General features: G+C 43.6%; 1 protein-coding gene across 1 annotated transcript; it reads left to right on the top strand.

Annotated features, from left to right (window-relative positions):
• Nucleotides 1–4004: 4004 nt before the first annotated feature.
• LOC122402060 lies at nt 4005–7709 on the top strand. The gene has a single exon (XM_043404571.1). The coding sequence runs from the start codon at nt 4005–4007 to the stop codon at nt 7707–7709; it is 3705 nt and encodes a 1234-aa protein (XP_043260506.1).
• Nucleotides 7710–13431: the final 5722 nt, after the last annotated feature.

The raw sequence follows: 13431 nt of genomic DNA, 5'->3' as shown, positions 1-13431 counted from the left end.
GAGGACCAAATAGACAGTTTACGTGGTAAGAATTTTTTCACTCAACTTGACCTTAAGGATGCTTTTCACCATATTAAACTGAGGGAATCGTCTATCGGATATACATCTTTTGTAACCTTTATGGGCCAGTATGAATATACACACATGCCGTTTGGACTGTCGAATGGACCGTCATTTTTTATGCGTTATATCCACACTGTGTTTCGTCCACTTATTGATCTCGGAGAAATACTTATTTATTTAGACGATATATTAATAGCCTCAGAAACTATAAGTGATAGGGGCAGCGCATTTACCTCATTAAAGTTTAAAGAGTTTTTATCGCAATATGGAGTTCGACATATCTTAATAGCCACGGTTACGCCTCATGCGAATGGGCAAATCGAGCGGGTAAATAGAACGTTAACACCTATGTTAGCGAAACTGGCCCAAAGTCAAAGTAATTGGAATGTCGTTTTAGCCGATATTGAATTTGCTTTGAATAACACGGTAAATCGTTCAACCGGAGATACTCCCGCGTGATTACTTTTTGGCACTAATCAAACAGGCCGTATTAATGATGAGTTAAGAGTAATTTTAGAAGAACAAAATAAGATAGATAGAGATTTAAACGAAATTAGAGCAAAGGCTGTTAGGCAAACTGGAACGAGTGGTGCATATAATAAACAATATTATGATAAAAAACATAAAGTTCCTACTAAGTATAAGTTAGGTGATTATGTAGTAATTAAGAATCTAGACGTTACGCCCGGCGTAAATAAGAAGCTTTTGCCTAAATTTCGAGGACCTTATACGGTGAAGCGAGTGTTACAGAACGACAGATATGTTGTTTGTGATCCGGAAGGTGAACAATTAACGCAAATACCTTTCGAAGGAATTTGTGCACCGGAGAATATGAAACATTGGGTTCGGGGAGAATGTAATTAATTCATATTATTTACTTTAAGAGATATCGTTATTTTAAGATGTTATTACTGTTAGGTTAAGAATACTATTTTCTAAATTCCTTATGATTACTTATGTTAACTTATGCTCAATTATTCATTCCTTATGATTACTTATGTTAACTTATGTTCAATTATTCATTCCTTATGATTACTTATTGTTCGGTAAACAAAAGCTCGCTCATTCCGCTGGCCAACTCGAGTTGTTTCCGGTCCTTTATGTTGCCAGATGCGGGATCGGTACTACGTTGCAAACGTCTTCGAGTCTCTCGCATCTGGCAAATGTCAATGTAAAAGAATAGCATTTTTGGAAAACGAAAGAAACGCGACACTCGAGTTGACCAGCGAAGGGCTATATTGTTCCGCGGGTGGTACGGTCGTCGAGGCCAAATGTAGGCACCGACGACAAAGGCCACCGCCGACACGCGGAACAATATAGCCATAAAAGCAGACGTAGACCAGACGCAACCCCTTGTTGCGTGGATAATCCGGAGTTCCGTTTCTTCCTCGATAAAGTAACGCGGCCGTCGACTTGGGGAGGAAACCTCGGCCACCCTCGCCAGCGTGGCCTGGGACTTTCCTCCACCACCGAGGTGAAGGAGGAGCTTGCTGCCAAACTGGGGCAGGAAAATGGGTCCTCCTCTCCCAAGTCGATGGCCAATCAATCGACTCACGATTCCACAGATGAATTTGCAAAACACCCCCCAAGTGTACCTCTTGGAGGGGATCTAAGCTGAGGAGGAAACGGACTCCGGACACATTGGGCATTCTAGTTTCAGTCGTCAACCGACAAACCAGGTTCATTCTAGTTTCAGTCGTCAACCGACAAACCAGGTTCATTCTAGTTTCAGTCGTCAACCGACAAACCAGGTCAATTCTCGGTTCAGTCGTTAAGCGACTAAGTCTAACAAGTCTAACTAACAAGTCTGTAACAGTACAGCAGTTTTACTTGAGTTGAACGCATTTTGATAAAGTAAGCGCGGGGGAAACAGTTCCTCCCACAGTTCAACGCGCTTGAAAACATTCATACAGTCCACTTTGTTATTATTAAAAATAAACCATTTGAAACCTCTCCAACACGACGACATCGCATCACTCCAATCCGACCTACAACAATTCGGGCGCGAACATTGGTCCTTCGAGCCGGATCGTGGATTGAGAGTACACTCGATTGCAAAGAGTGTGATACGGGGACAGTCGCCGTATCGTGTGACCCATCACGTTCGTGAACGAGAGAGGATAACTGCCAGTGTGGCAGTATACCTACGAGGCGACAGGCGCTTCATTCAGCAACCTACGAGGCGACAGACGCTTCATTCAGCTCACCAAGGAGCACTCCAAGGGCACGACAACAGGACCACCGATTCCTGGAGAATTGCAGAGGCCGTCTAAGCGAGTCCTGTGCAGACTCTTGTCTACGTCCGGTGAGTCGAGTTTTCATTTACTTCTCATTTTGCGCTGAACAATGGCCACCCCACGAGAGGATACTTTGAATAAGTTAGTCGAGGAACGCGGTCGCGTTAAATCGTCGCTCACGCGATTTAAGACATGTTTCGAGACGCAGCGAGCAACCACCGGGGCTGCTGCATTGGAGGAACGGTTGCACAGAAATCTCCATTTACTCGATAGATTTGAGTCGATTCAGGATCGCATCGATGCGATCACCGCCGGGACACCGGAAGAACACACGCAAAATCAAATTCGCGAGGCGTTCGAAAACGCGTATTTCGATATCATAGGCGCGGTTCGCGAACATGTTTCGGCTAAGCGTGCTCCGGTTCCGAATCCGAGCTCTACCGCGCAACAGACGTTTCGTGTAGATGCTGCATCACCCACAGCCTCCGTAGCGGCACCCTCGGTTAGATTGCCGTCAGTTCCGTTGCCCAGTTTTCACGGGACGGTCGGAGAATGGGTCTATTTTCGAGACAGCTTCGAATCATTGATAAACCAAAATACCGTGTTAAGCAATATCGAACGGTTTCACTATTTGAGATCAGCAGTAAAGGGAGACGCTGCTCGGGCATTGAAAGCATTACCGATGTCAGATGAAAACTACACGGCCGCGTGGAAGCTCTTGTGCGAGCGTTACGAAGACACAAATGAATTAATCGATTTCCACGTCGGTGCATTGTTCGACTTGCCGACGTTGCCAAAGGACTCACCGGCGAGTCTGAGGCAACTTTTAGACGACTTTAACAACAATTTAAAATCCTTAACCTCGCTGGAGGAACCCGTCGAAAAATGGGACACGATCTTGGTCCATTTATTAGCGACCAAACTCGACCGGAAAACGAGCGAAGCGTGGGATAAACGGGTCGCGGAAATAGGCCGTAAGAAAACGTTGGCAGATTTACAGACATTTCTCGAAAAGCAGTACAAAATCCTAATAAAGTCAGTTCGAGTAATACCTCCGGGTCCGTTCCCTCCGAAAAATAGGAACCCAGGTCAGAAACCGCAACCTCACCCCATGACGCTGGTTAGCATGCAAAGTTTAGAATGCCCATTATGTTCGTCGGATCATCCTCTCACACAATGCAAACGGTTTAAAGCTTTGACTCCGTACGCTCGGTTTATGAAGGTCAAAGAATTCCGTATTTGTTTTAATTGCCTGCGACCAGGTCATGGTTCAAACACCTGCAACAAGGGGAATTGCCACAAATGCAACGGCAACCATCATACGTTGATTCATTTAAAAAATGACTCGACGCCTACCGTAGATCCCGTGGTTGCAGATCCCGTCGTTAGTATAGCAAATGTAGTAAATAATACGCCCCCTCAGAGTTATGCAACTCATGACTCGTCGGGAAAAGAGCATGTTCTTTTATCCACGGCTATTATACATGTCCTCAACGACAAGGGACAAAAATTTGAATGTAGGGCGTTACTCGACCAAGGCTCGCAAGTAAATATCATAAAAAGTCATTTGCGAAATTTGTCGGCTTGAGTTGTAAACCGACCCAATTAGCGATCTCGGGGGTAGGGGCCGCGGACGCAGGTAAACGCGCTCAGGGTAAGGCTCGCGTTACAATACAATCGCTGCAAAACGGATATTCAACTACGATGTCATGCATACTGATGCAAAAGATCACTTCCGATATTCCCAATTTTAAAATCGCCAAATCAGCATTGAACATCCCTGCAAATGTCAGATTAGCAGATCCATCCTTTGACAAACCGCGTGATGTAGACATGCTAATAGGGAATGGGCATTTGTGGGAGATAATGAGCGTAGGACAGAAACGCCTGGGACAGGGTCTTCCGGTATTGCTCAAATCCCAGTTCGGATGGGTTTTCGGTGGGAAAATTCGGGCGTCGCTCAACGCGGAGTCGCAGTCGTGCAATGTAGTCACGAATGATCAATTAAATTCACAATTAACTCGATTTTGGGATATCGAACAAATCCCAACACTCGGTCACCTTCCAGCTCACCCGTGCGAGGAGCATTTTAATGAGACGGTAAAGCGAGACTCCGACGGCCGGTTTATTGTTACGATTCCGTTTAACTCGGACCTGGCAAAGCTCGGCGATTCATATTCCATGGCGGAGCGTAGGTTCTTCGGCTTGGAAAGAAAATTGAACAGGACACCTGTTCTGAAAACAGAATACGTGTCTTTTATGAGCGAATACCTCGCACTGGGTCATATGACTCAGGTAAGTCGGGACTCTCGAACGCAGGCCGGTCCTGCCTATTACCTGCCACACCATGCGGTGACAAAGGCAGCAAGCACAACGACCAAGATGCGCGTTGTATTTGACGGATCCGCGAAAACCAGTTCCGGATATTCTTTAAATGATACTCAAGAGATCGGTCCTGTTGTTCAGGACGATCTATTTTCCATACTCATTAGATTCAGACAGCATCAGATTATTTTGAGCGCCGACATCGCCAAGATGTATCGGCAGATTTTAGTCGCTCCCGAGCAGCGAGTTTTTCAACGGATTCTATGGCGCGAAGAACCTACGCTCCCATTAGAAACGTACGAATTGAATACGGTTACATACGGCACTGCGTCCGCGCCGTTTTTAGCGACCTGCGTCCTTCGGCAAATTGGATTGGATCAGTCTCATCTAGATCCAGTAATAAGTAATATCATCATCCACGACTTCTACGTGGATGACTTGCTAACGGGCGCGGAAACAGTAGAACAAGCAATAGAAATTAAAGTATCACTTGAGAAAATATTGCAATCTTCAGGCCTACCACTTAGAAAGTGGGCCTCAAATGTTCCGGCAGTGGTTCAAGAGGTTCTAACGGAATCCAGAGATCTGAATTTACAAGCAGAAAAGGACCCAAAGACTCTTGGACTACTGTGGGAACCATGCACCGATGAGTTGCGAGTCAGTGTAGAATCTCAACCAGTCTTACGGACTACGAAAAGAACAATTCTATCCGAAGTATCCAAAATTTTTGATCCGCTTGGGTTAGTGGCGCCTGTCATCATCCAGGCAAAACTAATTATACAGTCGCTATGGCAATTAAAACTCTCATGGGATGAATCCGTACCACAAGCGATTCATTCCGAGTTCCATGATTTTTATGCGGACCTCAGGTCATTAACACGGCTCGCAATTCCTCGGTGCGTATTGTGCCCGAATCCTGTGCAGGTAGAGATGCATGGGTTTTGCGATGCCTCCGAACGGGCATTTGGGGCGTGCATCTACCTGCGCACGATTTCAGAAACGGGCAAAGCATTGACACAGCTCCTCTGCGCAAAGACACGCGTGGCACCGCTTAAAACAATAAGCCTTCCTCGCTTGGAATTATGTGGGGCATTATTACTAGCGCAACTTGTGAATAAGGTTCGAGTAGCGTCCCGCAGTCAAAAGGTCCAAGAATTCTATTGGACCGATTCAATGATAGCACTAGCGTGGATCAAGGGGTCCCCGAACCGATGGAAAACCTTTGTAGCGAACAGGGTTTCTGAGATTCAAACACTTTCGACGGGACCATGGAACCACGTACTTTCTGGGGACAACCCAGCTGATTTATTGTCGCGGGGAGTCAAGCCTTCCGCTTTGGACAAGCTATCTTTTTGGTGGAACGGTCCATCATGGCTCGCACAGCCATCAACGGAATGGCCAATCACTGGGTATATCCCAGCAGAAGTTCCTGAAGAAAGGGCCATTTCTTGTATTGTAATAAGGGAAATCGCATCCCAAGTACCGGGGTTCCTATTAAAATTCTCAAACTACACACGTTTGCTCCGTGTGATTGCGTACTGCTTAAAATTCTATCACACAGTAAAACATAGAGTGAGTCTTCGTAACAATCGCACCACTCGCCCGTGGAGCACTCAATTGACGGTGCAGGATCTTGATCTTGCAGAGGTAGTCATCCTCCGATTAGTACAAGGTAATGCATTTACGCAAGAACTGTCTGACTTGCGTAAAAACCAAACAGTGACATCCAATAGCCCGCTGCGGTCATTAAACCCATTTATTGACGACAAGGGGCTCATTAGGGTGGGCGGTAGGCTTGCCAATGCGGAGCTAAAATACTACCAACAACACCAAGTGATTCTACCGAAGAATCACAATGTTACGCGAATGATTATTCGTCGTGCACATGAACGCGTTTTACATGCCGGTTGCGAAACGGTATTATCAATGGTTCGAACGCGGTATTGGCCATTGACGGGACGCAATCTGACCAAGGGGATAATCCGAACCTGCGTTAAATGTAATAGAGCTGCGCCAAAGGGTACCAGCTACCTGATGGGGCAGTTGCCTGCACCGAGAATACGAATAAGACCGCCGTTCTTTTCTACCGGTGTCGATTACGCGGGTCCGTTCTACCTGAAAGAAAGGGTCCGTAGCAAGACGACGACTAAAGCCTACCTTTGCGTGTTTATTTGCTTAGCCACAAAGGCCGTCCATTTAGAAGTAGCTTCAGATTTATCGACGGATGCCTTTTTAAATGCGTTGAAACGGTTTGTTGCGCGAAGAGGCCGGTGTCGCGAAATATATTCAGACAACGGCACCAATTTTGTAGGAGCACGCAATGAAATGCAGAGAATCAAAGAGTTCTTTGCAGACCAAAAACGAAGGGATACCCTCTCTGAATTTACGGTCACTGAGGGTATGCAGTGGCATTTTATCCCACCATACTCTCCACATTTCGGGGGATTGTGGGAGAGCTGCGTGAAGTCCGCGAAACGGCTTTTGACTCGAGTCGTTGGGGAAACTCGGCTAACATTTGAAGAACTGGCCACTGTTCTGGCGCAGATAGAGGCGTGTTTGAATTCTCGGCCACTATGTCCTGTATCAACCGATCCCACAGATCTGAATCCCCTCACTCCTGGTCACTTCCTCACCGGCAGCCCACTCATGGACCTTCCATATCCTGACGTCACTGACGTCAAACCTACTCGTTTAAGTCGGTTTCAGCTACTCCAAGCAATGTCGCAGCACTTTTGGAAACGGTGGCAGTTGGAATACCTCCATCAGCTGCAACAGCGACATAAATGGAAAATCGCTGTACCAGAAGGATTCGGAGTGGGCACGATGGTCGTCATCAAAGACGCTAGTCTCCCTCCTCTAAGATGGAAACTAGGAAGAATCACGGCTCTACACCCAGGCACTGACCAGATCACCAGAGTCGTTTCCATCCGGACAGCCGATGGAGTCATAAAGCGACCTGTGGCAAAAATTTGCATTTTGCCTACGGAGGATGAAAGTTCATCCCCAAAGGATCAGCCTGGATCGAGTGTTAATCGTGACACAAAAAACAATGAATCCGCGGCAGCCGAGCCTGCATGTGTATAAACTTTCTCAATGTTAAGTGTAGTAGAATATTTAGATTTACGTTGCAAGATCATCAACCATTGTACCATTTGTAAATAGTAGCGTAGGATGCCTTGCAATCGAATTAGATATAGATATGTGTTAAACTAGTACACTACCACTGTTGTTTGTTCCATGTTTTTGGTATTTATTGATATTTCTTTTGAACGACAGCCGTTCAAGGTGGGCGGCATGTTCGGTAAACAAAAGCTCGCTCATTCCGCTGGCCAACTCGAGTTGTTTCCGGTCCTTTATGTTGCCAGATGCGGGATCGGTACTACGTTGCAAACGTCTTCGAGTCTCTCGCATCTGGCAAATGTCAATGTAAAAGAATAGCATTTTTGGAAAACGAAAGAAACGCGACACTCGAGTTGACCAGCGAAGGGCTATATTGTTCCGCGGGTGGTACGGTCGTCGAGGCCAAATGTAGGCACCGACGACAAAGGCCACCGCCGACACGCGGAACAATATAGCCATAAAAGCAGACGTAGACCAGACGCAACCCCTTGTTGCGTGGATAATCCGGAGTTCCGTTTCTTCCTCGATAAATTAACGCGGCCGTCGACTTGGGGAGGAAACCTCGGCCACCCTCGCCAGCGTGGCCTGGGACTTTCCTCCACCACCGAGGTGAAGGAGGAGCTTGCTGCCAAACTGGGGCAGGAAAATGGGTCCTCCTCTCCCAAGTCGATGGCCAATCAATCGACTCACGATTCCACAGATGAATTTGCAAAACACCCCCCAAGTGTACCTCTTGGAGGGGATCTAAGCTGAGGAGGAAACGGACTCCGGACACATTGGGCATTCTAGTTTCAGTCGTCAACCGACAAACCAGGTTCATTCTAGTTTCAGTCGTCAACCGACAAACCAGGTTCATTCTAGTTTCAGTCGTCAACCGACAAACCAGGTCAATTCTCGGTTCAGTCGTTAAGCGACTAAGTCTAACAAGTCTAACTAACAAGTCTGTAACAGTACAGCAGTTTTACTTGAGTTGAACGCATTTTGATAAAGTAAGCGCGGGGGAAACAGTTCCTCCCACAGTTCAACGCGCTTGAAAACATTCATACAGTCCACTTTGTTATTATTAAAAATAAACCATTTGAAACCTCTCCAACACGACGACATCGCATCACTCCAATCCGACCTACAACAATTCGGGCGCGAACACTTATGTTACCTTATGTTCGATTATTCATTCCTTATGATTACTTATGTTACCTTATGTTCAAATTATTCATTTATTTGTTGTTATGTATGATATGTTATGCACAATTGTTATGATTGAGGGCAATCATCCGTCAGGATGGCCGAACTGTGGTGGATCGGCTAGTCACGGTCCTGGTGTGGTGGATCTGCTAGTTACGATCCTGGGTAGTCGCGGCGCCACGCGTCGGCGAGTAGGAGAGGGAGAGTGCAAAAAGAAGATCGGCACGAGTGTATCGCCACGAGGCGAACCAGTTGTGATGTTCCTAAATATCTGTATATACTGAATAAACTATTAACCTCACCACGCCTTGGTTACTCGGACACTACAATAGGCGTAGCAATTCCGTATTTTCGAGGGAGATAGTACTATTATTCGTGCATAACTTTTCATGAATGAAAACGTAAATACGGAAACTGTGCTGTATTGTTAATAAAAGTCAATTATTTTTCCTTACATATACGGGGTGTTCGGCTACTCCTGGGAAAAATTTTAATACGGGATTTTGGAGGCCAAATTAAGACGAAAATCAAGAATACCAATTTGTTGATGGAGGCTTCGTTAAAAAGTTATTAACATTTAAAATTCTGCCCGCACTGAATTTTTTCCTCGAAAATGCGCAAGATTTCGGGGGTATGTCTATTCACCAAAAATGATTGTAATTGATGCCCGCAATCGAAAATAATTTTTCCAGAACGATTTGAAACTTTTGAATTTAATTGTTAATAACTTTTTAACGAAGCTACAATCGAGAAATTAATATTCTTGATTTTCGTGTTATTTTGGCCTCTAGAATCCCCCATTAAAATTTTTCCCAGGGGTGGTCGTACACCCTGTATATAACGAAATTAAATGTTCTTAATAGACTAAACTTAGAGTCTTATTACAACGATTTCAAATTATCCGCAAATTGTTTTCCAATGTATTGCAAAGATGTAGAATTTAAAATTTGAAAAGGGAAGAGAGTCTTGAAGTGGAAACATGTGGGCTGTCTTGAGAGGATGATAGGCAACAAGGAGTGCTTAAGTCTTAAAGGTCGCGTCTCTATTGAATTTCGAAAAAGTGACCGTAGGCTTGGAAAGTTTAGAACGCTATAATCCGAGCCTACGCCCATGGTTTAAAATCCACCGCAACGCAGACGTCATCTCATCTCACTTTGTCTCCAAGCGTCTTTGTCAGGCGACACGATTAGTGTGTGTGACCGCGTCGACTAATAGCGCGCGACGATCTAGAATGCGTGTGCATGAGGTGTGGCTTAGCGACAGCGACCAATCATACCCGCATACTTTTGCCTCGTCTTCTTCTCATCGGTCTACGGTACATGCATCACACCTTGTTGCGCCTACGTCGCGGTACCGATGACGTAACAAGACCAGTCTACCGCGACGTCGCATGAAAACGTTTATACTGTCATTGCAGCCTAATACAGTATTGTCTCTATAGAAGCGACGCTCTCGGGGCTCAACGCTCGGCTATATCGTGGACGAGAAACGATTCTTGATACTTTGTTGACGCCTACTGGAGGCGGCGAGTATAGAAAAGAACAGCGAGCATATGACAAAGAGGGACTGAGCGGCCGAGCATCGCCGAATTTGCTATCGCTTCCTTCGCTTCGGGTCGGCTGTAACGAAACACAGGCGATGTTTATGCGAGCCTATACGAAATCGGTGTTCTAATTCTGACTTCTACCTCTCTTGGTAGAGGTCGCAGAATGAAATACTGATTCTGTATAGGCTCGCGTAAACATCGCCTGTGTTTCGATACAGCCGACGTGGAGTCACTTGAGCGATGCATGCCTTTGATTTCTTATTGCGTTAGTAAATAGGACCTAAATTGTATATCGTATTTGGTGTCATTTTAATCAGAAAAGTGTCACGAATATGTTGATGAAGTTTGAAAAAAGGAAGAACAAAAATAAAGATGAATTTCGTTGTTGATTTAATATTGTATATGTACTAGTTAAATCGTGTCATAACTTCAGTACATATATGTATGTATCGATCGTTTACTGCAATAGTGATATAACCCGAAAAGATATACATAACTTGCGAATTTAAACTGTTTAACCAACTTATTTTACTCTGAGTTGTCTCACGATTTCGGCAAATAAATGATAGGTCAATTAAATTACAATTCCTTTTTTCAGATGAGGATACACTTTAAAGAAAGGTCAAATGTATATTATAATTTATGAAAAACAATAATAAAAATTATGTTGTACTTGATCTTAGTTAAATCAGAAAACTGTCACAGACATGTTAAAAGTTTCAAAACAAGAAAAGGAAAAATAAAAAATTTGTATTATTGCACTAGTGTTGCCTTAGTAATTTGAGCCCGTATCGTATGACAATGTTCGACGACCGACTGTCAAACGCGCCGCTATCTTGGGGAACCGCCCATAGGAAGGCATACTCGCCGATACAGCGAGTGCTTAGTTCTAACGGTACGCAGTGGGGATAAGTAGAGGGGATATGATATTTGATTTCCGAGCTTATATAGAGAAAATACTGTAGTACGAATTTACTATAGAGCTTTTCTCTGGAGAGAAAAATCTCTCTAGAGAAAAGCTCTGTAGTAAATCGGTACCTTAATTTTCGTCATATTACGTAGCGGGAAAATTCTCAAAGTTATTGTCATATGTTGCGTTTAATCTTAAATTACACTTTTGCTTCTTAGCAAATCTATGATATAAATTTTTGGAATACAATAGAGCTAGATGATCGTCATCTACCTCCATGGGTTGAGAGTTTTCCCTCTGCGCCTTTAACGAAGATTTCACAACGCAAATAGAGTTGACGCTGGCCGAAGAAAGTTTATTCCGTTTCTTTGTTTTTATGTCAGGTAACATGGAAAACAATCTTTCTGCATCGCCATTGGAATTTGGAAGTGATCTAATTGTATTTACTAATTTCATCAATTCAGCAAATTTAATTTTATAGTCCAAATTTCGCGTTAATAAAATTGTTTTCCAGAAACCATCGAATTTCATCTCGATAAGCGTCTGTCTACCTTTCGTTGTAAATTCCAAAGGCAATACTGACCATTCTGTTTGCAGTCCTTCTTCGTCGAAACCGCCGAATTCCTTAGCGATTAAGAGAACATTTCTGAAGGAAATGTCTCTATTTGTATCATTTAATATAAAAGTGGGCTCAAAAACATACAACTTGCTAAGAAATTCGTCATCGATTGCCAATTTCATTTGCAGCTGTAATATAAAACATTAAACAATTTTTCTTTACGGTTTCTACGATGTCGGACTTGCCTTCTGCATTCAGTTGATGCAGAAAATTAAGACACTCTGTTCCTAAATTTATACTATTAAATGGGAGTTGATTTTCGACTACAGAAAAATTCATCATTCTTACTAAATCCATGTGTTTCAAAAGCTGCGGTTTCAGAAAATTGCGTAATATATCGCATAAAAGTTCTGCCGCAGTCTTTTGAAGCAAATGAATTCTTGTCTCTTGAGTTTGAAAGAAAATGCTAAATTTATAAAAAAACTCAAGAGCGTAATTTAGAAAATAAAGATATGCTTTGGCCTCTGGATTTTGCATCGAGATTAACAGACGTTCCCCGGACTCTGATTTCTCGCTTATTGTCAATTCTTGCAAAAAAAGCAATACAGAGTCCCAATTCTCTAAAAGTGTAACTACGGATGTATAATGCGATAACCATCGCGTAGAACACAATTTTAAAATTTTTCTGTCGGTTGTTTGAAAACATTGCTGAAATTCGCGGAATATAGCCGAACGTTTGGGACTACTGTATATGAAAGTTGCTACTTTTCGTAACAACTCCTCGCATATGTCTGGAATGATATTGCACGCTTCGCGCACTACCATTGCAGACAGATGACACGGACAGCGGACAGTCAAAAATTTGTCCCTGCATTTTGTTGCAAGCTTTGTCATAAAGGACGAGTGTCGCCCTGTCATGACAGTAGCGTTGTCACATGACAACGCGACAATATTTTCGAACGGAATTTCTCTTTCTATCATGGCAATTTCAAATGTTTTAAATAAATTATCTGCGCCACAATTTCTGGCATCAAGATGTAATAATTCTACCAATTCCGTTCGAACATCCAAAGTCTCGGGTGCAACATAACGAACAAGAAACGTCATCCATTTCTCGTTGGTCGAGTCGGATGTTTCGTCAATATAAATAGAAAATTTAGTGTTTTGTAAAACACTAGAAATACGTTTTGTTTCTAAAGGATACAAAACGTTTGATATAATATTTGAACACTTTGTTCGACCGAACGACATATGTTTCAAGACATCAGGATCTTGCCCAATGTCTTTGAAAACTTCAAGAATCGTCTCTGCGGTTCGATACGGAATATTTTTTTCGGCTATTAATTTGGCAAATTTGATTTCCGCGGATTTTATCCTTTCATCCAACGACAGAGGCGATTCTTCGGATTGCGTCGTAAAATTATTATTCAAATTGTCTGCGTTATCGTTACTCTTTTTATAATTCTCAATGTGACACTGAGAATCT

Source organism: Colletes gigas, unplaced genomic scaffold (assembly GCF_013123115.1).
Source record: "Colletes gigas isolate AHSC1104 unplaced genomic scaffold, ASM1312311v1 Colletes_gigas_Sc00032, whole genome shotgun sequence".
NCBI classification, from domain to species: Eukaryota; Metazoa; Arthropoda; class Insecta; order Hymenoptera; family Colletidae; genus Colletes; species Colletes gigas.
Note: the sequence above shows the minus strand (reverse complement) of the source record. Positions and strands in the feature narration are given on the sequence as shown.